This window comes from Calliopsis andreniformis, chromosome 3 (assembly GCF_051401765.1).
Source record: "Calliopsis andreniformis isolate RMS-2024a chromosome 3, iyCalAndr_principal, whole genome shotgun sequence".
Classification (NCBI taxonomy): domain Eukaryota; kingdom Metazoa; phylum Arthropoda; class Insecta; order Hymenoptera; family Andrenidae; genus Calliopsis; species Calliopsis andreniformis.
The window spans coordinates 6689642-6716686 of NC_135064.1; the positions used below are offsets into that span (position 1 = coordinate 6689642).

The 27045-nt window shown below is 38.0% G+C and overlaps 1 protein-coding gene across 3 annotated transcripts in view; it reads left to right on the top strand.

Moving 5' to 3' along the window:
- The window catches only part of Bi (T-box transcription factor bifid), a 107301-nt gene that overhangs the window by 8652 nt on the left and 71604 nt on the right, over nucleotides 1-27045 (top strand). For all 3 annotated transcript variants that reach the window (XM_076375206.1, XM_076375207.1, XM_076375208.1), the window contains exon 2: nucleotides 5640-5958. In XM_076375206.1, coding sequence (XP_076231321.1) covers nucleotides 5640-5958 — 319 coding nt within the window. The remainder of the gene's footprint in view (nucleotides 1-5639; nucleotides 5959-27045) is intronic.

The window sequence follows — 27045 nt, forward strand, 5'->3', positions numbered from 1 at the left end:
TACAAGGTTTATAGACTCGAAATAGGTATATGAACTTGAAAATTTTGACTGATCTAACAATTTTATTGAAGATTGAATTCCAAATGCAACAAGTGATCAATAGATATTACAGTGCCAAAATGAAAATAGTATGTTGAAGTACATACTCCATTCATAAAGCTGCATTCAAAAGAAGAACAACTCAGAGTTTCATAACGAATTTTCAGAAATATGATATATTCAAACTTTATTCAGATTTAGCGCAACAAAGTCTAGAAGTTCAAAGTGCTTGAACTCGAAAAGCTTGACTTCCACAATTTTAATCCAGATCTAATTTCAAGTGCAGTAAGTGATCAATGCTATTTCAGTATCAACATTCTTCACCGGTTCAAACAATATAACAGTAAAATGTTAAGTGCTCATCTGCAAAACTGTACGCGAAAGGAGGATAGCACTAGAATATCGTAACGATTTTCCACTTTGCATCAACGGTCAGTAGTAATCCATCATTGTTATTGCTCGTCTTTCCCGGTCATTTTTCGAGCTCTTCCCTTTTCTAGTCGGGCTGCCAGCCAACTGACCGCAGCTTCGCGGCAATTAATCTTACCGAGGGTATAACCGACGTTCAGCGTATTCGAAATTCATTGCGTGTCATTCGTCGCGTAACCTGTGGTGGAGGGGAAACAATCAGAATGAAGAAAAAGAGCAAGAAAATTGATAAATAAAAATAAAGTATCTCCTAAGATGCTAACAAACCTTGAGAAACACATGTGAAAAGTGTGCAATAATGTTTTTCATATAAGGCCTCCATTTTCAAGAAAATCAAGGTTGGAAATAAGAGACACTCGAGACTTATTCAAACGCCCATACAAATTCACTTGTTTTAATTCATTTTCCTCGAAAATAGAAACTCGTGCACGAGAAATCAACTCTACTATAGTCCTGAAGTCCATTTTGGTACTATTGTAGTTTTAGCTTTTTTTAAAATAACTTTCTTAATTTTGATAAAAATGTAGGTAAAACAATTATTGTTAGCATCTACATTTCTGATCTCTTAATGTTATACTATAAAATCGTTGGATGTGTTCATCATGACATGCTGGTGGTTATCATTGTTTCACGCAAGGTTTTCAAAAGGAACGTAGGAAAGTTAATCAACATTTTCGATACATTCCTTGAAACAGAATTGTTTCCTGTTATGTTGAGCCGTATATTTTAAAATGCTGTGTAGTTGTAGTCGAAGAAAAATAAAAAGTCGTAAGCGATAGAAAGTGGAGCAATTAATGGCGACTGGCATTGTAGTTCGTGCTCCCGGGTGAAATTTTTCTGCGTAACAAATGGAACGATCGTTTATCGAATGTGGGCGCGGTAGATCTTGCTTTTCCACAATTTATGTGGAAAATCGCTGATACATCAGTCGCAACGTTTAGTTTAGTCGGTGTTCCGTACTCTGTACGCTTAGATTTTCTTTTTAACTGCAATAAACAGTCGCAAAGCTGAAATTGTCGAACCAATGATTATGAAAATTGAAATCAAGTGGAACTACGAGTCATTGTCATTAATACGGATGCTAAATGTATGGAAGAGATAAAATGCAAATGCTCAGCTCGCTGTACTTGGATAATCGTATATCACAATATTGAACAGGCTTTTCACCTCAAATCAATCGATTTTATTAAATGTTTGATATTTGATTAATTGTTGACATTTTGTTACTTTTTTAAACATAACACTCCATCATAATGCAGCAATAATACAGCGAAAATATGTAATTTCGTTAAACCATGTGGATTTATCATTTGTGTTACATTAATATTATCGGTAATGTTAACGATAACATATGAATCGCTTGTCGAAAATTATATTTATAACATGATATAATTACTGTGTTGCATTTTGGTTGATACAATCTTTCTTTAGCTTTCGGCGATCGCTGAGTTGCAAAGTGTATTAATTTAGTAAAATACGTGTTGACCTGGTTCCGTTTGTCCTGATTCTTAATATTTATTCAACTGTTAACGTTATAGAAATAAAAAAAATTTTGAATGGTCAATAATTCATATATCGTGTGCTTGCAGAAAATGAGCAACATTGCAAGAACAATACGTTCCATGAATATGCATAAGACCTTCTTTTGCAGATTATAGTGAATTTAAAGGAAGCCAGTGGTGCATCTTGTATGAGGTTAGGCGCATATATGTTATTATAGGATAAATATATTCAATTATTCCGTTTTTTTATCACTTCGAACAGAAGCAATAGACAGCACTGAGCTAGTGAATGTGTAATATTTCAGCTGGCAGATAATAAAAAGGAAATTGTAATACTGGTAAAAGTGAGGTTAAGGTAGACCATGACTGCGCACGCAGCATGCACTTTCGTTTGACCTGTAACTTGAATGTTGAATGGTAACACCTTGTATGTATTTAGAAGACTTCCGCATACATATTTCCTCTTTTGTACTACAACTAAACTGTGGGGAAGAATCGAAAATTTAAAAATAATATTTATATTTTTGAGTACTGGTAACTTTTATATGAAACATCTTGTTTCGTAGATATTCTATAATATTGCTCCTTTTTATAAAATTATCCTTTTTATTTAAGTTTTCTTTTACCTACCACTGTAACTTTTAAAGATCTATTTCTACAAGGAATACGATTAAACATTAAAAAACAAAAAAAAAAGATTATACCGTAGAATATTGAATACTGCATAAATATGGAGTATGGATCTTTACTGGAATAAATTAAATGCGCAATTTGACTAGTGCAGTCAGTCCCATGAATTTTTATCCGTATGCTTAAACAATTCCAGTACAGATTTGCATTCGTACTTCCAGTTACCGACACTTTTGCACTTCGGCGAGCATCTGCTGCATAAAGATTACATCCTTGGTGGCAGGTTGCAATTTCTACCACCCCAACGGCTGTTGAAATTTAAATAAAAAATGAACGACGCGGATGAATAAACGAAGAATTGAATGGCACGTGAAACGGTGCAGCGATCGGCGGAACGCAAAGCGCAAGAGAAATACGAGACAGATGAACGGTATCGATTTAATGATCGGCTCGCACAGACTTTGTATGATAACAATCATAAAGTCATTAACGTGGTAACAGGTTCCGCGATTTTTTCCCGTTTCGCCTCGGCTATTGATTGAAACAGAAAGAAAACACCGGGAGCCGTGTCCACGCTGTTAACTATTAACCGTATCATTAGTCATAAATATATAATCGTGATTTGCATCATTATGAATGGTAATCTCGCGTCGTGGCATAATGTTAGTTACGCTGACGGGTAAACACAATCCTGACGAGAAAACGTTAAAAATTGGGAACGTGAGAGAGGGGATTCGAAAGGACAAAAAATTCATTTCTGAATATAAAAGAGCGAGATTGTTTAAAAGTTAAGAAATGGGTTTTCAAGAACGATGGACGCCGAGAGAGGAGATACTAGTAATAAACAGTTTAGCTTTTGTAGAACCGAAACGAGTTCCTACCTTGACATCTTCGGACGAATGTTAAACGTCAGTTTGGCTAATCGACACAATAATTTCGTCTGGTTGACTTGTAACTGCCAAAAAATTAATAGCCTTTGATAACGGAAAGACAGAAAGCCGGGCGGCGCTAATCAAAGATTCAGAAAATTGTTCCCATCGTCTAATTATTGGTTGTTATTAATTCTCAATTTAGTTGAAAGCCGTGCCGACAAATTTACGGGGATTTCACACGGATACCAACGGCATTTGCATTCAGAAATAATAAATAAAGCTTCTGTTCTGTCAGATATTATCGTACGTGTACGAGAAATGGAGAGTAACGTAGATCGTTTCGGTAAATGCTTTATTAATTCGAATGTTACTAATTATGCTAATTGAAGTTGTCAGTGGAATGGAGATCTGGGACGTGAAAGAATGGTCGTCGGTATCTGCTCGGTAGCCATTTAGGTTTTGCTTAGGATTTGATTTAACGTTAATCTAAATTCGTAATAAATGGAAATACAAATTAATTCTGTTTAACATTCAAGTAAAGTCTGTCCCACGTCTACGAGGAACCCACTGGAAATCTACTTGAAACCCACTTGTAACCTGTTCATAATATATTCATAGTACAGTCAATCTACGCGACAAAAGAATAAACCTAACCACAACTTAACACTAAGAATAAATAAACAAATTCTATTCGCTTCCAAAATAAAGTGATGTGAAAATAAGTTTTTGAGATCTGAGCATTTTCACTTGTATTATAAAAACACTATGCAAATGAAAATAAATATTACATCATTAAGAAGTTTGAGTTTTCTTAACTAAATGATACAAACTCATTTTATAATAATTGACTTTTAAATAGAATTGTAGTATGGCACTTGTTACATGCATTTGATGATAACATGAAAAAAATGGAAATCCATAGATAGCAGTAGAAACTTTGTTCTCGAAGGGTTAAAAGAGCAATCGATGCTATCATTATAATGTATATCCAAGAAGTCAGATGAGGATCTAACAAAATTAGCGGATATCTATAAAAGACAGCCACTTAAAACCCGCAAGACGACCGACAGCTGGCAAGCCCGATGAAAACTTGTCGTTATTTCTTCCACACCCTCTGCTTCCACCCTTCCAGACCATGCTGGCTACACTCAAAGAAGTTCGAAACTTCGTTGGAGTTAACTTATTCGTGCTTGTTCTTTTTCATTGCGCGAGCATTGAAAAAGCCGCGAGGTTGTTCGTGAATATCTTCACTATTCTTCATTTAAAGAGGAGCAGCACCTTAAAAATAGATCTGACGCGTGCACGGGTCAATAGAATGATCTTTGCTATCCAATTGTTCTCGTGAAGTGATCGATTTGATCATGGTGGAAGCAATTGCTAGGATTTACGAAAGCTTATGTTTTGAGCATGCTAAGAAAATGGAGTTCAGTTGATAAAAACTAAAATCTTCGACGTGGTTTCCACTTTTGATGCAAGATTGCAATCTTATAGTAACGTGTAGCATATGATCAGACCTGTTATTATCATTACCTTGCACATTTTACACAAATGGAGAAATAAATTCTTTCTTCACTGATGTCTGCCTTAACGATAATTCTCATCTTTCTTTTTCTTTTCGGTATTGCAACACCTACTTAGGCAAACTTTTTTATTCCAAAGGTTATAACACTTAGCTTCCTCCTTGTATTTACAACAGTTTATCTGACGAAGCCGATTGTGGATCGACCTCGCTGCGTCTAAACAGAACATTGCATTGTTTTGATCGTTTTAGTGTTCACAACAGTCGTTGCCTAATGGAATTTTCACAAAGTTTCTCGTGGCAGTGAACGTGTTAATTACGCCAAGCAATCGTTAACAATCAGATAACGAATGGTCGAACAACGACACGGGTACTGAAGCTGAACCACTTTTGACCCAGATTGGATGTATTAACTCAGAGACATCAAAATAACAATTTCAACAGATTTTTACATATACATACTATACTAAACACATTTATATAACACAAATTTGTGATTTGTTCGGAAAGGTACTCTTTACCAAAAATATTTAATATAAGCACACGTATATAGACATGGGTACTATTTATCACATATGTAGGCCAAGATTCAGTCACCCTTTCTAGTGAACTGTTAAAATATGGCCTCAACTGAAATTGTTGTTTCAGGTTTAGGTTTGGGCCCACACACTCCCGAAGAAGCAGCCGTCCTGGCGGCCGCGGCGGCAGCGTTGCACCATCACCATCAGGGTGCACCTGGTGGGCCAGCGATGAGGCCACTCAGGCCTCACCTACCACCGGGGATGCTCCATACATCACCACACCCCCTGGCACCCCATCATCCTCTTGCGGGCCCTCATCCTGCGCTCATGCCTCCTCCAGAGGACGATGGTGTTGTAGATGATCCTAAGGTGACCCTCGAAGGGAAGGAGCTCTGGGAGAAGTTCCATAAACTTGGCACGGAAATGGTGATCACGAAAAGTGGCCGGTAAGTGTCATTTAAGCGTTAACAAACGTTGATTCCTGAATGTCGTCAACATTTGACATTAATATTCTCTTGTTGAGAACTTATAATACCTAGAAAAAGAAAACATTTCTTAAATATTAACTCGAATGTTGTAATTACCGCTCGTCGATATCATGAATATGAAGTTACTGAGTTCTTGAACGAAAGATTATTAGCTTTAGAAACTTTTTTCCATGCAAAGGGCACCTTTGTTGAAGTTTCCTGATGCAAAATTGATTCTAAGCGGTCATTTAGTTCAGAACTTCGATGACGCTAACAGGTTGAATCAAAGGGAAATAGGAATTGTCGTAGTAGACTGCCTAGCTCGCGAATGGGTTTAAACTATAAACCCTGTGGTTCACTAGTTAAGCACGGTATTGACTTAATTACTGGTGATATCTGGTGATTTCGATGGACAAATCGCGGCAAGTGTTGTTGTTCGCGAAAGAAGGCAACGGTGTAAGGCAAGAGTCGTGAGAAAAATGACGAGCTGCGAATGAAATATGAGAAGTTGGCGCGGCTCGCAAAACCGCAGAAAATAGTGCCCGGTCCTGGTTAGACTTGTTTGTGAATTTTCGAAACAAAAGGATTTTGGTTGTTTGAAAGAAAAAAAAGTAGTAGGGGAGCTCAAATAAATTTAGTCTTGAAACATACGTACACTACAACCTCCATTAACCTGGTCTCAGTTATTTAAAATCTTTTATATTCAGAATTACTGCTAATAACAGTGCAGAAAAATAATGATTGTGGCTTGGATTATGGTCTAACAGTAATATGCTAGGAAAAATAAAATTAGTCATCAGAAGAGTTCAAGGTTTGAGATTTCTTATTTTCAGACTGTTCGAAGATACAGAACATCGGTACTACTTTTTCAATTGTTGAATACTTCTTGCTAAAAGGAACGAGAAATTAATAGAAATACAGTAGGCGATATTGTAACTTAAAAAATAATGATAGCTAAAAACAAAAATCACAACTCCAGCTTGTGAAAGTGTGACGTCATGCGCTATTCTTATGGTTACGGTACCATTTAAGTAGCTTCATTTTTCAAAATTTCTAGTAACGTAGTAATATTTAAAGCCAGTTTTTCATAAACATCAGCACTCAGTCTAAAAAGCATTGGTTCCTATCAAAATCTCTTCTCAAAGAGTCTTGATAACAATCAGATCCTCAAGTCATACCTTATCCTCTTTCTCAGTTTTGTTTCAAATCCATTTGCTTGTTCCACATTTTTTTAGTTATTTTCGAACTAAGTTCACTTTCAAAAACATATTCTTGCTTTGTTAAAAATTCAGAGTTTCTATGGTCAGTAAAAGTCCATTTCACCTTCGCTATAGTTTTCTCTCTATGTCGAGTATTCTCTCTGCTGCGTGACGAATTCGACGACAACGTCAAAGTAATAGGTAGAAAAAAGTAAAGGGTTTGTTAGAAGGGGTAGTTTTATTGAAACTACCGTCGAAACACTAATGTTCCATGGCAATAGATATGGAGAACCCGAGGACGAATATGTCGGAAAAACTATAATAGCTTGGAACAGCGCATACGTCGAGTGAAAGGGTGAGCATGCATATTTACATATTTCATATGTGATACACACAGGTGAGCGTAAAAACGTACGCGCGTGTACCCGGATTACGCTTCCAGCTGACGAGAGTCTATACCGCTTGGATTTAGTTAGGATTCCGCTTTTGCGTAGCTTTTCTCAGTTTGAATAATTAATCCTACGTTTTCATGTGAACAATTAGCAATAACTTCGTGCACATTTATTTCTTTAAGTGTACTAAAAATTAGTTTTCATAGAATTATAAGACTTAGTTTTTGAAAGGTCGCCATATTCGAAGTTATAAAAGACCAAACAGCACACAAAAGTTCGTCCTTAATTCCCTTTCTCCTTCAGTCTCCTGCAATCGGAGCTAGACATCAGCTGCACCTCTGTCCCAATCATCCTATTTCTTCTAGAGCATTCGGTAAACGTCTAAATGCGAGGCAAACGTTTCACGCAACAAATAATTGGTTCAAATCACCTGGCCAAGACCTGGTCCCTCTCTAAATCAATCTCCATCGATAAATAACAACCGTCGAGTCGAGGCTGTCCCAGTGAGATACCCTTTCAGACGACGATCACAGATAATTACACGTGCGGAAATTGTCTGCCTGGCCCAATCTGCGTCCGGTGGTCTACGTCTCAATACACTGCTCGCGCGTCCAGTTCGCTTGTACGTGGTTCCTGACCTACCAGCGAGCCTAGTCAGCCCGAGATTCGGGCTTGGTGCCTTTCGAGAGCTCGCATAATGCCGCTGGTGCTGGAACTCGAGCCAGCCTGGGGTGGGGGGCTAAGTATAGGGCTAGCCTAACGATGTTTGTTTTATACATTGGCAGTCTCTTCTCGAACCTGTAATCTTTCTAAACGAGATATTACCTGGGCCCCATCGCGAAACGCACTTTCGAAGGTGGTGGGTGTGCGGCCCGGAGGACAGGGATTTCGCGCTCGTGGCCCTGTAGTGGGGTATCCGGGTTCCGAAATTGCCCCACTGGAGCCACAAATTGCTGGCCATTCACCGGTTCCCTGACTGTATGTGTTCGTGAACGAGATATCGTGAACGGGATATGAAGGAGAGGGATCGCTTCAGCGCGAGGTTGTCTCTCTGAAGCACTCTGGGTGATGCCTGCGAGCTGCAATTATTTTTTCTGCTGAATACAAACGGAAGATGTGTTGACAATCGGGAACGCGTAACGAAAACGAACCTTGTGAATTTTTGTCTTTTTCCTAGGAGAGGAAACAAATATTGTGAGACGACCTTTAGCACTAGAAAGACCTGTTTCTCTATATCCATAAGTAAACCCATGTCATTTTAACAGAGTTCTATGCTTTTATTGCTTACTCTACTTAAACAATTTTCTAAGGTTGATGTTACTCCGTTATTATAATACTTTCTGGGTTACATACATTCGGAATGTTCAATGACATATTTTTCGACAATTTCAAATGAGTCATTTTAATCCATCCGGTCCTTCTAGTGTTAAATCCTTGTTCTATACATCGTATATGTCTTTTAACAAACCCATAATATAGTACATATTACGGTTTTTATGGTAGATCTGGCTTCCACAGTGTTTTGAGTTTCACTTTTCAACCACTGGAATGAGTTATTATGAAAAAAATTGTAATATTTGAAAAGGAGTGTTCTTATGTGAACCTTTCAATCTTTTAGTCATTTATGAAGAATTCTTGTTTAAAAGTATTCATTTTTTCATCGGACATTGACTTGAAAATAATTCATTTGATTGACACAATCGCTTAGGCTACAAATAGAGAGACTCAAATGGTAAGCCACCATAGAGTAACCCTACTTTAAGTAGAGTAGACAGTGGCATTGTTGAACAAAAATTTCTCCATTAATTATCGCAGTTTCTATTATCTTTTCTAAAGAAGTTCATACAATAGATTCTACTTGTGCAGTCAACAGCGTGAAATTCGCGATGTTCGTCTTCTTTACTATTTAGAGTATAGAGAATTAGAAACTAATCGTTCGAGTTTGATCGGTTGTTTGCGCGCAAACGAGCTCAGCGCATTAAATTTCAAAACAATCTATTGGGTAAGAGAGAGGAACAACGAACGCTTAAACGAGTCAATTAGACAGTGGCTGAACATAGGAGGCAACGTGTTCACGTCGTAAATAAAGGAGAAGTTTCTGACGATTTGATGCGGTTAGGCGGCACGCTGTTTGCGCTGTCTGTCGAGGCCGTTTAGCGTCTGCTTTATGGGGCTTAATTTCTCTGATTTTTAAATCAAATAAAGGCGGGAGATACGCAGGACTAACAAACCGTAAAGCGACCGCCACGACTAATGAAATAGCTTACGTAATCAACTTAAGAAGCTTTGACCACTTAGTTTTATTGTGTATTTGTCTTTCAGTATTTTCTTTTTCATGAAATCAAGATATAGAAATTTTAAGCTTTACGAGTGTGATTTGGTTTTCATCAAAATACTTCCAATATTTTCAGTATCACTCAGTAAACGACTATATCTCGATACCTGAACATTAATGTCAATTTCATTTAGTTTTTAGCTGAAATTCTAATATACCTAATTTATATATATAAAAAAATATCGTAAAATATTATATGCTTAGGCTGCCCACATACTGAAGCATTTGACATCTTAAGCGTCCTGCTATTGGAATATTTACTTTATACCTTTTTTGGCAATACAATAAAAGTAAAATTCTTTTGTGAGAAGCTTCTTTCAAACACACACAGGTGTTTTGTTTTTAAGCTTTCGAGTGAAACTAAAAATTACTTAACACCGTTCCTGATAATAATTTCGCTGTTACGCAACGAAAAGCGACATTACGTTCATGTAACGCTTGAAGCATGCACTTCAGAACATTACAGGTTATCGCGCGATGAAATATGTATGTCCATTTTGACATCTAAACTTGTATTTATCGTTAATATAGCTCGTCACCGTTATCTGTAACGAATGTTAATTTTCATGTCTAATATGCGGAAAATACTCACCCGAAAAAAGGAACAAGAAAAGAGAAAGGAAGACGAGAATATTCTTCATTCTGTTAGCACAGAATATTTCTTTAATATAACAATAAATATTGAATTTTGAAACTAGAAGTAACGTAAGCATATTTTTTCCACATTTCAAAACCCTATACTTACTTTAATTCGAATTCGTTTGACCCCGAATGTCTCCTTGACGTCAATGTGTTATACAGGGCGTTTTGATGTATGCACAGTACGATCATTTGTAGCGCAATTTGCAGAGAACTCCGTTTCACAAAATGTAATTCTGTTCGTTATTAGCACGTATGTCAATACAGAATGTCTTGCTTTAGACTTTTAGACCTTTAAATTGAAATAACACCTTTCCGGTTGAGGAAGCATGTTTGAGGGTTAACACGTTTGAAATTAAAAAAATTGAGGCAATTATTCATATTTTATCACTTTGTGACATTACGTGGCTTTGAACAACAACGCCTCAAAATAAGAACGATTTCGCTCTTGCGTGCTTATCTGGCACTTCTACTTCTCATCGGGGGTGGACGTTCCGCTTGATACTGACATAACTCTATCGACGCACAGAACCTATCATAATCGCGTCAGTCATATAGTCGACCAAGATTTCTAAATATAGATGTTGAAGTTACTCCAAAATATTCTAGAATTCCACTAAACGATAAATTCCCAATAGAAACATTCGAAACATTACCACAATTTCTCAAATTACTTAAAAATTTAACCCCTTAGCGTGGAATAACGAGCTTCGCTCATCAAAGCATTCGAAGCGGAGGCGTAGCAAATTATGACCAGATTTGGTGTTATTAAAACAATTAGTACGAAAACGTAGCAGTACCTCACTCTAGCAAATTTTATTTGAAATAATAAACCATTCCACTCACTTTATTAGATATTTTTATTTTAGGAATAATTTTTTTATTTCAATTGATTCAGTTGGATAAAATAACTCGTAGCGGCAGAAATTGTGGTGAAATTACCTGTTATTTTATTTCAGTTAATTAATGAATTTCTATTTTATCACAAAAAATTATTAAATTTCGAGTTCGGGAACTTCTACTTTAACTGTATTTTTATTGACATATGTAATAGAATAAAGAATTATTTGAGAAATTACTTTAGGAATGAGTAACTCATATACGAAATAGCAAACGAAATGGATTATCACATTTACTAATCAAGTAATGAATAATTCGAAGAAAAATCATTTAAATTAAATTAAATTAATGAAATATACTATTCCAAATATCTTATTTAAATAATACTCGAATCTAGGATATTAATAGTCAGTCTATTACATATTAATCTTCATCATATATATTTCACAATTTCATTGAAGAAACAGTCGTCTACTAATTAGATAAGTAATGGAATGACGACTTAATAATTTTTTTTAACCCCATCACGCAGTAAAATTTAAAAAATGACTGAAAATTTCGACCCATCAAATCTTTCCCATTCTGATTCTACGTTTACATTAGGCAACTTTTGGTCGGACATACCGAGTTAATCAATCTAAAGTCGATTACAGTAGTCGTTTCAACTTCAGGTTGAACACATCAGGTGTCCAACTAAAGATTGTTCTCATGTAAACGTAGCATGAGGGGTTAATAATTCTAAAAAGGAATCTCTAAAATTGCAGAAGAATGCAACAACCCACCCACCGAATCTAAATCCTTATACCACCCCGTGCACCATGCTCACGCATCATCAGCGTTCAAAAATCGCGCACAGCATCCCCCATCGCCCCTCTGCACCGCCGTTCTTTCCTTTTGAAGGGTCTATATAACATCACGTACTCTCACCCTTCGCCCTCCACAACCCTGTACCTGTGGCGTCAGGCCGCAATCGCAGGCTGCCCCTCTTCTCCCGCCCCACATCCCTGTCGTTCTGCTTCCGTGTGCCCCACCAGCGCGCAGTGGCTTCATCTTCGTCTGGGTCGCGAGCGCATGTGCGTGCCTCTCAGTCTCTCTGTCGGTCGCGAAGGGAGCGCTTTCTCTTCAGGGTCGCGCGTTGTCGTGTCCCGTCTTGAGCTTCGGCTCTGGTAATTAGCTGTAGTGGCCTGAGCGCGCCTGAAAATGCGCTCTACAATCGTGGTGGGAAGTGTCAGTATCATACGCAGCCATGTATCGACGTTTCCTTGCGTCGAGATGACGGGGCGGGAGCCTTTCAAAGCAACCCCCTCCCCCGGCTCAACGAAACCCCCAACCCTGCCGCGCCAGCAAAGCATCCTTTCGTTTTTCACCGGGTTTTTGTGCTACCTACGCGACCCTCCGCGCCGATTCCCACGTGGTGAGAAGTTGGAGGTATCGAGATGTCAGCTGTCACGTGAATCGGGATGGAACGAACATCTGAGTAAGTGTTTGAAAATTTTGTTTAGGTTTTTAGTACATAGTTCGTCCGGTTGATCCATGTGAACTTGCGAGGGTGGGTTGAACGAGGTATGATTGGGGACAGTTGTGAAACTGTCTTCAAATTGTGATGGAAATTGTGGATGTTTATGAGAATGTAGTATTATTTTATTATGAGCTCGTTGATATGTTCCCTACATCTTGAAATTATCTAGGCTCTAGACTAAATGACTTTTACTTGTTACACATTATCAGTCACATCTTTATGAAGACTCTGTTGAACTATCAGTACATAAATTGGCCCTAAAGTATAGACCTATAGCAAGAAGGTATTGTGTGTTTATATGTAACTGATGGTCATTGTTTGTAACCTTGTTTTGAGTTGTGTGGTTAAAAGGATTTTGTATAGTTTTTAATATCTCTGTGATATCTATAGAAATATAATGCACTGGAATTGTGTTGGACTTGAGAAGACAGTCAATCACTTGATAGATTAATTAATAGATCATTATCATAAAAAGCGGAAAAAGGTTTTTTCGACATACAAGATTGATGGCTTCAGATTTTTTAATTTGGGGTTCACATAATAGGCTTATTTTGTAATTGTAGCACTTGTGTACAATTGTATTTCTAGCTGACAAAGTTTAACAATGTATGTTGAAATCATTTGGTCAAATTCAGGACAACATAGTATTGAATTTCTAAATGTACAAAATAACTTTCTCAGGAATTTGTATTTCATATAATAGAATCTTCTTAAATATTTATTTCCTATGACATGGCATCTCTGAATTTGTCTCCAAAAATCTTGCAAAATGTATAATTGAGAAGCATCTATATCCATAGTGATTAAAAGAAAAATGTGAAATATTCTGTGACCCAAAAATTAAACATTGAAATAGGATTATGCACAACTTGTTTGATAAAAAGAAAACATGAAATGGTTAATGGAGCCCGTGAAAGTATTTTACATAAATTTTATGTAAATATGTATAGTGACTGTAATATATTTATTTATTTCTACCTTTGTATTTCAGTAGAACTACTGTTTTCGAGTCCCCCTGCAGCTTCTATTCATTAATATTACCATTATTACCTATTAATATTATTGTTTGAATATAAACAGTGCTTCTGAATCATCATTAGCTTCCACTCATTAATATTGCTGCCATTTTATAAATCTTTTCAATTGCCATATTTTTTGGTACAATTGTTGATAATATGTTCATTATTTTTTTCAATATCGTAATGGTAGTCTTATATTTGAGGCACAAAATATCTATTACTTAATGTTCTTACCGTTTTTCTGACTTTTTTTCCCTCTTTCATATGACTCATGGCTTCGAAAAAATGACGAAATCAGTACCTGATAGTTACAATATTCCCACGTGTTCACTTTTCACTCAAAATGTTATTCTAAGTTGCATACCATCGCAAGGCAAGCATTACTAAAATGAAGTAAAATATTCAGCAAGTGATACATGAATCAAGCTGTTAATTGGCTTCAGCTATCCATGTTTCGCGAAAATATCATTCGATATGCCGGTCGATATTAATTCTGCCTGGTTTATTTTTCCCCTTCTCCCTGACCCTCTCCACGTCACGGTACAAATGGTATGATTTGTACGCGTTACGTTACAGGTTGTAAACATAGACATTTTTCCTAGAAAACTGGATTGCAACACCAGCTACTGGATACGCGTATTAAATTATTTAGTGTTTATTGAAACCTTACATCCTATGCACGGTAGCCGTGCCAATTAACTTCTTCGTTACAACGAATCTCGGACTCAACGTTTGTTCTTCTATCCATTGCACGTTACAGCAAATCCAATTTCGCCACGATTCTTGTGCAAATTCGTGCTGGGGCACATCGACTGTTTTTTCATTACCCTTGCCAATTACGATGCTTGATACGTTATTATTCGCAATTACAACTCAAATTTCCCGCGCTGAGCGTCGTCACGGATCTATTCGATCTTTCAGAATAATTAAATTCCTAATTGTCTAACTATATCACTTCAATTAACATCTATTATTGCCGCAGTTTATTAGAATCTCATACCGTGGAAGTATTCTGAAGAAAAATCATGAGTTATTCCGTGACGAAATTCCAGTAGTGGATACAAGTATTCCAGACTTGTATCGTTCGAGTAAAGCTTAGATCAGCAAAAGAAAATGTTGATTACAGTAGAAATCAGGCAAAGAAGTTCACTGAACTGGTATTCTATTAGTTGTAAACATTGAACAAAAATTGTTAATACGTTAATAGATTTTTACAAAATTAGGATATTTCTTTCTAGGCCTTATCAAAAAGTTTCTAATGAGACTGTATCAAAAGTTAAAAGAAAAAACGAAACAGAATCGTAAAGGTGCAAGTTCATGGGCAATGCCGTAACAGTAGGGTGTTTCATACACCAGCTCCCATTGCGAGCTCTCTCTAGATCCCCTTTTCCTTTTTTGATCTCCACTCCTCGAGTTTTCTGCCTCTTCCCACTTTGGGTCACCTCGTTCTACCATGTTCACTGGTTTGCTGGTTCGGCCCTCACGCTGATGTTCGTAGTACTTTTTCATTTTATTCAAACACGAATGTCCTTATCTTGGACGGCACTTTGCAACATGTTTCAAGGCTACGAAAGACTGTACACGCGATTACCAGATAACGCATCGCAATGCGTCGCTCCGCACGCGAGCACACTCCTTGAGGTGCTGAAGTCAAGCCGAGCGGACTGTGAACGTGGAAAGTTTCGTATGAACGGATTATGCGAACGTCGTCTCCAGGTGTTGAAGAATCAGATGTCGGATTGTTAAGTGCACAAGGTGATTTCAGAACATTAGATTACTGTAGCTTCAAAAATACAGGGTGGTGCAAAAGATAGTTATCGAAAGTTAGCATCATTCCAAGTGCTCGCTAAGATTGTACGATGATTTAGTAAACGTGTAGAATAATGTACAAACAATTGAAAATGTAGTGTTCTTCATGAATGGTGATCAGTGTTCAAGCATCTCGAGAATGGTAATTTTTATCCCCTTTTGGTCTCTAAATAAATGTTCTTCAAGACGTTTCATAGATATTCAAAAAATAGAATATTTTTGTTCTATATTTTCGGCATAAAATCGAGAACAAATACGTTCTTTACAAGTATAGTACTTCCTTGGTATACATTCGTTGCTTTAGCTTAAAATTGTTTCAGCAAAAATGTTCCATTTGCCTGCACCTATTGCTCCACGTCATTGATAAAACCTAAATGGACCACTGAACATAGTAAGTGATTTCCCAAACATATCCCTTGTTATAAACTTGAGAGTGAGTCGTAAGCTTACATCGAAGAAGTCAGGGTGATGAAAAATGGCAATCAAGGAGTCAGATAACGACCTACTTCCAATGAACTGCTATAAGTATTTCAACTCTCAGATATCAGTTTCTCTAAAGAAAACAATTTCACGGATTCCTTTTTCAACTCATTTTAAACGGAATTCACCGTTCATCAGCGCGCTATGTACGCAGAATCGCGGTACTAATGATGCATGGCGCGGACGTGCGAGTGGTAGGAACGTTTCTGCCGATGCAATAAATTTGTCGGCGACTGCGGCTAGAAATAATTAGCGCCCCATTATCTGGTATGCGTAATGCGGGCTTACGAGCATGTAAGTTGTACGTTATGTCGCGGAGTGAGGATAAGAATGCGCGGAACGTCCACCTTTTATCTTGCAATTAGGCATTCGACGAAATTCTCACGGCCGCCAAAGTGGAGGAAGTAGCACGAAACGCGTCAAAACTTGAGGAGAGGGGGTTAAGCTAACAGTCTTTATTGCAATTTTGCGACAGTAGCGATACTAAATGCCGTAGATACAAGCTTGGTAAAACTTTGCTTCTTTTTTATGTGTATTCAGTTTTTTATGGCTAATTCTCATTTCGAATCTCAAGAAAATGAAATGGTACTATGGGGTGGCAATTTAAAGAGAGAAAGATTCAGAATCTGTTGTCATGTCCCTCATTTGCTGCGATAATGGTATAAGTAAATAATCATTTTGCGATATATGAGGTAATATCTTTGTTTCATGCACGATTCGATCGTTAGTACTAATAACCCAGAATCAGTTTTTTTTTGAGTTATAATAATAATGAAAAAATTGGAGTGCATAAGAACTCAAAATCAGTCCTTTTTTAGTTATGCCATTATTGCGATATGTGAGTAATATTACCACTGTCATATCACGTCACACTGTAGTTATTGCATTTATGTTAGATACACGGTATAAGTTCACTTAAATTTAGAATTGAATTTAGTCATAGTAATACATCAAGAGGCAACTCTTCATAAATTACTGCTCAGACAATGCATTGCATTCAGCTCGTCTTCAGACATGTATCTAAAATAATGGATGATCGACGGTTAAGGTCATGCATGACCCGCGCGACACCTGATGGACGCAGAAATAATGTAAATAAGATTGTATCACGGAAAATCGTACGCGGAAACGTCATCCTTGGAATGCAATTCGTCTGTGGATAGTAAATTGTCGGTTCAGGAAAAGGGAATCGTTGGGAAGAGAAAGCAACGTTTTCATTCGATTTCGCGGACTTGGGTCAGTAAAATCTGACCATTTGACTCGTTAAGAGAGAATTTATGGACTTTCTTTGTCGAACATTTCGTCGATTTTACTTTCGACTCCTTTCTGAATTTATTTCAATGGATCCAATATTTTTTAACTTTAATGCACAGATCAATTTGACCTGAAACTTAAATTTTAATTTTCAGTGTTCGTTTAATAAGAATTCGATACATATAAATATCATTGATTTTCAATGTGTAGTGACATGTAAGGTATGAAAGTATGTTTAGGTACATACTATTTTCTGTGATAGCAATTTATTCGCTTATACTCGTATGTAATAATTAATTTAATACTGCATAGGGGTTAGTTCCTTTCAATTATCAGTTTTTCTACATTTTTTATATCACGTTAAATTGTCATTTGTTCTAGTGATAACACTTATAAAAGAAATGTTTAATTTTCCTTATATTTTGTAATTTAAAAAAAAATGAGAAGTAGCTTTATGCCATAACTAGAATGTTTGTTAATATTTCTAAAACTAATAACTTTTCCACTTGAAAGTACTAATATTTTCTGTTTTAAGTATTTACAGTGTCCAACTATCAGCTTCTATCGCAAGCAATTTATATCTAATAGGTCTATTATCTCGCACATTTTCTCACTTGAGTAGTCAAACTTAACACGTAGTGTCTCGCCTTTATAATACGAAACGTTGAAGAGTGCATAAATCGATACCACCGAAGCACACTGCGAAATACGTGCTTACTGTATCCATGAGTACGCGTTGCACATAATAATCTGTAACAGCACATGTCGAATTCGAGCTGATGCATCTCGATCGACGGTTACAATCCGCCGATCGACTGGCCGTGTAACCACGGGCATGTATTCCGACCGATTCACCTAGTAGTGATCAAGCTGAAAGGGGGAGAAAGTCGATTGATGAGATTCGATATCGTGTCGAATTCTTCTTGAATATTGAACGGAAATTGGTGCTTAACAATCGCCGTTTTACCTCTTTCTGGTCCAGTTGTATTTATTGGACTTTCTTAGGCAATAAAGTACCTCCCCTTTTTTATTCAAGTAAAATCCAATCGTGAGAATGAAGATATGAAAATCAGTCATAAAAAATTGTAGAACAGTCTCATGAACATGATGGTATTTTTTAAATTATTTATATTGGATCCGATGGATTACAATATGATACAAAGCAGGTGCAATTCAAGGACGCATAAGAAGAACAAGCCTTGTCAAACTTTGCGTTTTTTTTTATTATTATTATAAGAACACGTTATAAAGGTCAGAAGCGGGATTAGTGTCAGTGTAAAACTCGTAGACATTGAAAATATACTATTTGTATTGTAATACATACATTGTTAAACAAACTTTTTTACAATCAGGAACTAAACATGCTTATCAATGTTCTCTTGCTGTTCTAAAAAGGGGCAAAAGTTGATAAGGATCGTTTTCGTTATGAGCCCCTCAATTGCAAGTTGTTCAGTACGAAAAAGGAATCGTGCAGATTGAAAAACCGTGTAAGGATGCGCGCAGGGTACATGTGTCCGCGCGCGCGCGTATTCCGCTTACCATTCATATTGGTGTCCGAGCGGTGTGAATAGATAACGACCGTTTACCGAGACAAGACCGCCTCTCATTTTTTTCTCGCTTTGTCTCGAGCTGCTTTCGCCTATCAGCATATCTGCGAATATGTAACACGGTTGTTGCCAGACTTGTGCAATTCCAGACTCGCTGACAGACAGTTGTCTTTGGGATTTATTACTTGTGATTTGTAACCGCGCCTAATGCTGGAACTTGTTGAATGTTTCGCGATCTATCAGGGTGCATTTGATTGGTTGGAAAAGTCAAACCCTGTCATATTTCAATCGACTCTAATTTTCTATTTAACTCGACAATAGTGCCTGATGCATTAGTGAGTATTAGATTGGTTGGGAAGGTCCAACCTTGTCATACTCCAGCTTATTCCAGTTTTCTATTTCTCTTGACGATGTTTGCATAAAAGTTTGTCGATATATCAATGAACATTAGATTGGTTCAAGAAGTCCAATTTTATCGCATTCCATCTTGTGTATTCCAATTTTGTGCTTATCTTATCAACAGCGTTTATGTAAGATTTTATTTTTAATAGTGATTTGCAGTTATTTGCAAAATATGAGTAAAATTTGGTCTATTTTATGTGATAAAAAGATACTTAGATACTATAGTAGAAATTCACGAAGTTTGGTCAAAAAAGGTCAAGGTCATTGAAGAGTAACCCTCAGTATTCTATGTAAAAATCTCCTCATATCACTGAGGACCCACAGAACTCATAAAACTAGTGTAGCTTTTGCGCGAACCGAAATGGTGGAATTTCTTTTCTCTCAATTGCTACTTACAAAACAACCTGGAGCAATCAGAACTTATAAGCTACGATACAGTAACCTGTTTAGTGCACTGCAATTATGACTAGTGTCTATGCTTAAATTTGCCTGTTTCGTACGAGTAATGCAGTAATAATTTGATCGTAAACCAATTAATGACAAGCTCAAGCGCGTAAATTAGTTCAACTTGGCCACGTGAATGATCCCTGGTTGCCCTTCGAATTAATACATGACTGGTTAAAAGTATGCTGGCCACATCCCGTGCAGGCTGCAGTGGCAGCTGGCGAATGGCGGGGTACCTATTAAAGTCCTCTAGATAAAGCGCGAGATTAATTGCCCGCATGCAATGGGTAATTGATCAGATCCAGTTCGGTACTTGGCCTGTTATACACGTGGACTGCGCGAGGTAATATGATCTTCCGATCGAAATGCTTTTTTCCCATCGGGCAACCTTTCTTTTTGTCGAATATTAACAATCATGGAAGATCTTGCGTTACTCTGTACACAATCGAATAAATATTTGATAGATTACATCAGACGTTTCATAACGTGTGATTCTGACTTCAGAAGTGAATTTGCAGCACTGAAGTAATAGAGAAAGTTTGTATAAACATTTACCTGACTTATAGATGATTTTATGTTGCAATAATTCCCAAACCTTCAGTTTCAATCAATTGACTATATACTTCATACTTATTTTGAGCATACCTAAGGATGAAATACAAAAGTTTTATTTTATATTTTTTACTTATTTTTTTACGTAAAATTATCAACTCTCCGTTTATGTCATCAGTTCGGGGACACCTTGCACACCACGATTTATAATTTACACCAAAACCTAAGTTGACCATTTTGAGTATGCACCCCTACAGACACAAGTCTATGAGAATGTTACACTATCAGCGTGAGGTAGCGTGAGCTTGCAAAGATAATCAAAGGGACAACCTCCTTATTGCTATAAACTCTTCAATTATTGAAACACAAAAGTGTTACAATTTCTGACCACCTGTTTTGCAACATTCTGTTTCTGAACAACACTACTAGCAAAAAAAAAAAAAAATTAAAGCTCGAAAAATTGTACGAGGTCAGTCGGTAAGCTTCTAAACGCGGCAGAGGTGGAAAAACTAAGGAAGCCTGGCAAGAATCACGGCTCGAGAAGAAAGCCGGAAAACCGACGATATCAATTAATTCGCGAGGGCGAAAAGACGACGTTTCCAGGGTGAAAGGGAAAAGGGTGTCGTGAAGACGAGACTCGTCTAGAAGAATAGGCCACAAGAGGAAGAATGTCGCGGGCGGAGGCGAGTGAAATGAATTCGCGCGTCTAGAATCCGTCCCCCTTTCCACTCTCTTCTTCTAGCTCTCGCCCCTTCGGCTCGTTCTTTCTCGCCCCACGGTTTCCATCTATCTGGTTGCATTTCACATGGAATTCACACGTCTCGCGTGTACACTCGGTGAAAAGGAAAGGGGTAGGCGAGTCGTATCCGAGGGGTGTAGGTCGAAAGAGGGCGAAGAAGGCGGTCGTAACAGCTTTCTATTTGCATACTGCCTCTCCCTTTTCATTCGTGAGCTCCCTTTCGACACCGGCGTTATTTGCATTCAGAAATTGGCCGGCAACCACCGCGGCGACCTCTTTCCTGCCTTCCTTCCTTCTTCTCTCCGTGGTCGAGTCGCGTCTGCAGTCATCTCGCCATACTTGGCTTATCTGAAATTTTTTTAAATCCTCTCCCATTATCATGTTCCTTCTATTTAGATTAAATCCAGTCCTGACCTGAATCTAGCTCGAGGAACACGCGTCTACCTCTTTATTGTTTCCAACAAATCGGAAATAAGACAAAGTTGCAACTTCCTCTCTATAGTAAAATCATACACTATAATTATATGAAAATTGCTTCACTGACTCTCACTTACTGAAACGTATAATTACCAGGTCTTGTGCTCACGGTAGGAACGCAGGCTCCCCACAATAATCAAATAGATACATTATTCAATCATTTAACGATATTTTTCTTTTGATTATAGCAATATCACCCATTCGTACATGTAGACAATGATTGTCTATAAAAATAGTGTATACCTGTCGAAATTAGAATTCAAACAGCAGGAAGTGGACAGAAAATTAACGACCTGTCTATTAGGTTGATATATTGTTGTCGAATTGTACTTGTCGAAGCAATCGTCGTGTCGTTGTCGCGCTTTGTAATTGAATCTCACGGGGACAGAGAAAAAAGCGTTGGTAGTGGAACTGGCAACAACTTGCACATTTCATCGGCTTCGCGAAGTGAGCGTGACGTGCGAGAACTTTTACGCGACGACATAATTGTACGGTAGCCGGCCGTGGATGATTGTCAGAGGAAGCGTGCTCTCCAAGTCGTCTTTGCTCGCGCCTATCCTCCTCTCGTCCGTCTACCTCGGAATGATTGTTCGTGCTTTCGTGTCTGGGTCGTTTTATCGTAGATCTTAATAACACGGAAGGCTGAAATATAATGTCGGGTTGGGCAAACACCGATTCAACGGGGCACGTATTATGATACTAATCGTGGGATTACGCTACTCCGTTCGTAGCGAATGATTTTAAATCGATACACGCAGATGACCGATGAATTAATTGACTCGTTTCGGTTCAGGAGGCTTCGAGTGGTTTAGGCTGGGGTCCAGGCGACTTTTTGAAGAACGACCATATGTTTTTCTTTCTCTTTTCAGTTGAAAATAATGGTGTCGACCGTACCTTTAGATGTTGCGTTTAGGAGTCGTCGTGTTATTTAGAGAAAATTATTTTGATAGATATTTTGACAAATTTGGGGGGATTCTTCAATCCTCTCAGAACCGACTAATTCTGAGAACGGAATATCGGTAGCGAAATTACTGAGGCTGAAGTCTCTGAATTAGCGTTTCACTTGTTCCTCTCCGAACACCCGGTACATATTGATCGCGTCATTATAATTCAGAAGAGGCCTTCGTATTTTTCACACCTTCGATATGTGACTACTACCGAGAAACGAGGATCAATAAACTTGAAATCTGTCTCCGCAACTAACCTACTTATACTTGAGATGTGAGCGCTTAGAACAGAGCAATTTCAGGTGAAAGCTTCCATTGTGAGATATCTATACATACGAAAATAAAAAAAGACACGGAAAATTGCAAAATTGGAAGAGATCACTATCCAGAATTTCCTAATCAAAAATGTCTTTAATTGAATCAGTGAGTTGAAGAATAGTAGAAGCCCAGAAACCCTATTTTGAGATATTTGATTCTAACATGTAGTTCTGTGCTTTTTACATATCTGGACCCCAGAACCAAAGTGTATTAAGTTACGCAGAAAGTAAGTAGACTTAATATATGTTAGCTCTGGAGTCCAAATATAGTTTTAAAATGATTTGAATATTCCTAACTTTGAACTTATAATGTTCTTCAATTCACCGATTCAATTGCAAGTATCATTCGATTATTACAATGTCAGAGGCTTTCCCATAATGAAGGAGTAACATTTTCTAGTGGAAAGTACACCCGGTATAGTGATGAGCGATTTTCAGGTTTCTCACACCTCGAACAGCCCCAAGGACTAATAAGAAATCATATAAGGTCGAGATCAGGACGCTAGAGAGCTTCACCTTTTCACACCAACGTCCGCTCGCGTGTGCGTGGATCGGGCCAGGATGGGCATAATAGTGGCCGTGGCGTGTGTAAACCATAAGAGATAATGTAACAGTGGAAGTTCGGCTGGCGCCACTCGTTATTTATACAACACTGCCCGTCCAGCGAGGGAGCCCACGGAGTCGGGCACCCATCTCTCTCTGCTTCAGGGGGATGAAGCCAGTAGACGCCCACTAAATTATTATTTGTTCTTGGCGAGTCATAAACGGCCGAAATTATACCGGGACTGGCCGCGGGAGTTTCGCCTACTAACCTTGGCCGCACAGGAAACCACGGCTTCCAGTTAAGAAATCTGCGAAAATTGAACGGTTACGCGTTTCGTGCGGCGCCAACTTTTGGTGGCCTTTCGTGTATTTTCTGGTGGTCCTCGAGCATGAGCTGTCTGACGAATTCCGAGAGGCAGCCCTAAGGCAGATTTTACTTCACCGTGTTACTTAAAAAATAATTTTGCAAGGGTCGTTTCACTGTTTCGTGACCCAGTGGAAAGATTGAAATATTTCCAGTTCTTGAATGAACCGTTTATGAGAACCATTTAAGACTAAGCAGCTACAGCTTCAGGGATTGGACTTCGTCGATCATTGTCAGGGTTCAGTCATTCTCATAGACAGTGAGATCCTTCGAGTGTTATTTTGTAGAGGGATTTTTTCAACTCGCCTGGCGTAGCCTCGTATAAATGAGACGCGAGTAATTATTGTCCTCGGGCGTGAAAGGTGGACCTCGGAGATCCCCTTTCAACCGCTCAAGTGGATACGCCGCACGATTCTTTGTAGTGGTGACGCGTACGGAGCGGAGACCGTGAATCATTTTTCAGGAGGCTACGTGTCGAGGGAAATTTATTTCACTGCGTTCCTTTTACGCTAACGAAATGTTAATTTGAGTGGCGGGAGTCGGTGAATTAGTATTCCGTCTACCTGGACACGAATTGTGTCCAGCAGTTGTAGGATTTTGGGAATACTAATTTACTGATCTTGTTGGTGAAGGTAGGATACACCTGAGAAATAATTCTGGACACAGTTGATTAATAATTCAAATTTTAAATCGATAATGTGTTGTTTCATATTATACATATACTCACTGATTATGAAATTGGGGCCATTTGAAATTTTCAAGTTAAGGAAATATTCGCTTTCATAGAATTATCAGCGATTCTCGTTATACAGTTTTTGTCAGTTGATGCTGAGATGGGTTGCTACTTCTGATAACATTAGATGTTAGAAGCCTTTTTTTCATTTAGTGTGTTCTGTTGTTTCCATATGTTAATTTTTGATTAATTAAGTTTCTGTGTAACGTAAGTTCTAATAGATCAATAAAGCATTTAACTGTCAACAGAAGAAACTGTATTTTAATTAAAATTCTATATAACTTTTACAATAGATTAATCGGCTTAAGACCAAAATCGAAGATGATGTCTTCAATTCGAAGATGATAGCCTTTTGATCCACGATTTTTTTAAATTTAATTAGACCAGATTTACTATATTATCGTGTATACACCGAATAGTCGAAACCTTGAGAGAATGTAATCAAGGTTCCAGTGTAATATCTCCACCTATTTCCATTTACTTCAGAATGACATTTATAGCACCTGGTACTGATCCTAGAAGCAATTAATAAACAGCAAGAGTTAATTGCTTCAAAGACAGATAGCAATAATTCAATTCCAATACACACATGATCGTTTACGTAATTAGGTATAATTTAGACTGATAGTCAATTATCATTTATAACTCAGTGTTGCAAACACAAAAGCAAGACTTTTTCACGTGATCCTAACTTAACAGACGGAGGCTATATAGTTTCGCAATAAAAGTTTTAGAAATTATGAACGACGCAAGGTTCCCGCCGATTTAACAGCACCGAATCTCCTTATTAGCATTCAAAAAATAGGTATCTGTCGACAAAAATTACGAGAATGAAATCAAGACCTGCGAAAGGGCTTCATGAGACAAAAGGACGACATTCGCTTCGTGAAAGGGAAGGGAATTGCGGTAAAGGGGAATAGTAGGGGGAGCTCCTCCCGGCTTCTTCACGAACTCACGAAAGTCTTGTCGAACAAATCGGTACAAACGATCGTCGTAAAGCAGTTAAGGCGAGTTTATATACGCCTTTCGTTCGCAGAGGCCCGTGGAGGCGGCCAAAGGGAGATGACCAGCCCCGATAGGGAAACCGATAGTCGCTGGTCGGGCTTTCGAAGGCTTCTTTTATCCCCGGGGCCGCGCTCGAGAACCCCCGCGGCGTGGAAGTTTTTTAACTGGATCCAAAGAGACAGAGAGGGTCCAGCGGAGAGTGTCTCTAAGTCGTGTCTCCACGCAGCTCGTCAACGCAATTTACGTTTTATGCCCGCAGGTACCAAGCTCTCGGCTCCGGGGGTGGAGACGTCGATAGATCGTCACTAGGACGATCTTATTTTAGTTTTCACTTCATCTCCGCCCCCGGAACGGATAGCTTCTTGTTTCTAAGCGGCTTCGTGGAAGAAGCGACTTCTGGTCAGACGGCCAAGATGAAATATGTTATGAAGATTACTTGAGAATTCTTCTTTCGCTTGCTGTAGAGAAAAAATGATATTAACGGATAGCTTGAATTTTGATTTTTGAAGTTCAATGCGATTCAAATTTCCTACCAATCCTTTGTAGGTAAAGTTAATGGAGTATTTCTTTGAATATTGTGTAAGTTCGTTGATGATCACTGTGATCGGTCACATTAATTATTTGGACCGAATTCGAGCGCAAGATTGTCATCTGACAAAGGTTGGGAATATGCGTTTAGATAATGTTAAAACAAAATTTAGTTACATAATTAATACATTCATATCATTTATAATATTTTGTACTCGGTGTGGGCAAGATCTGTTAAGTAATTCTTCACTGTATGTATTGAGACGTTACTGAGTAAAAAAGATACGTATATTGGAGAAGAAACTAGGAAATATTATGTATTACTGTTTACTAATTGTGCAATATTTTTTTAAATTAAATTAAAATCCTCATTGATAAGGGTAGCTCATTATTTTGCGCGAATTGGTCAATCTTAGTCCCCCGAAAAGTTAACATCGATTTTCCTTCAGAATTGCAAAATGTGTTTAAACCATAAAAGTTCAACATAGTGTAAAAATTTTGCAGTAATAGTGTAAAGACGAAAAGTAGTTTGAGAACCCTTACCTTGCAAATTCCACGATGCGCGGATTTCGTCAGTTTTTGTTTTCCACGGTGTTGGCGTGCACGTTAGCACTTCACAAGAGGTTCTGGGGATGTTAGTGCGCGAGTTCCACCCCGCGACAATGCGTTTTTCTCTCACAACGGGTGCTCCGCGTGGAAACGAGTTGCGCGCCGCATTATTTGCCCTCACGATCCCGGCTCGCGCTTTTCTATTGCGTTAAGCCAGGAGTATAACAACCAGATGTAATTGAAATGGCTCACAGTCGTTTGAGCATGACTTTTCAATGTGTGCATATTAAGAACACGTTCATTAATGACGACTTAACGCCATTTACGTGATTTAATCGAGGATTTGAAGAGATAACATTCTAAAGAAAGGTAAGCTTTCAAGCTTCGAATAGTCCTGGTTGAGAACCACTGTTACAAATCACGTCCAAATGCA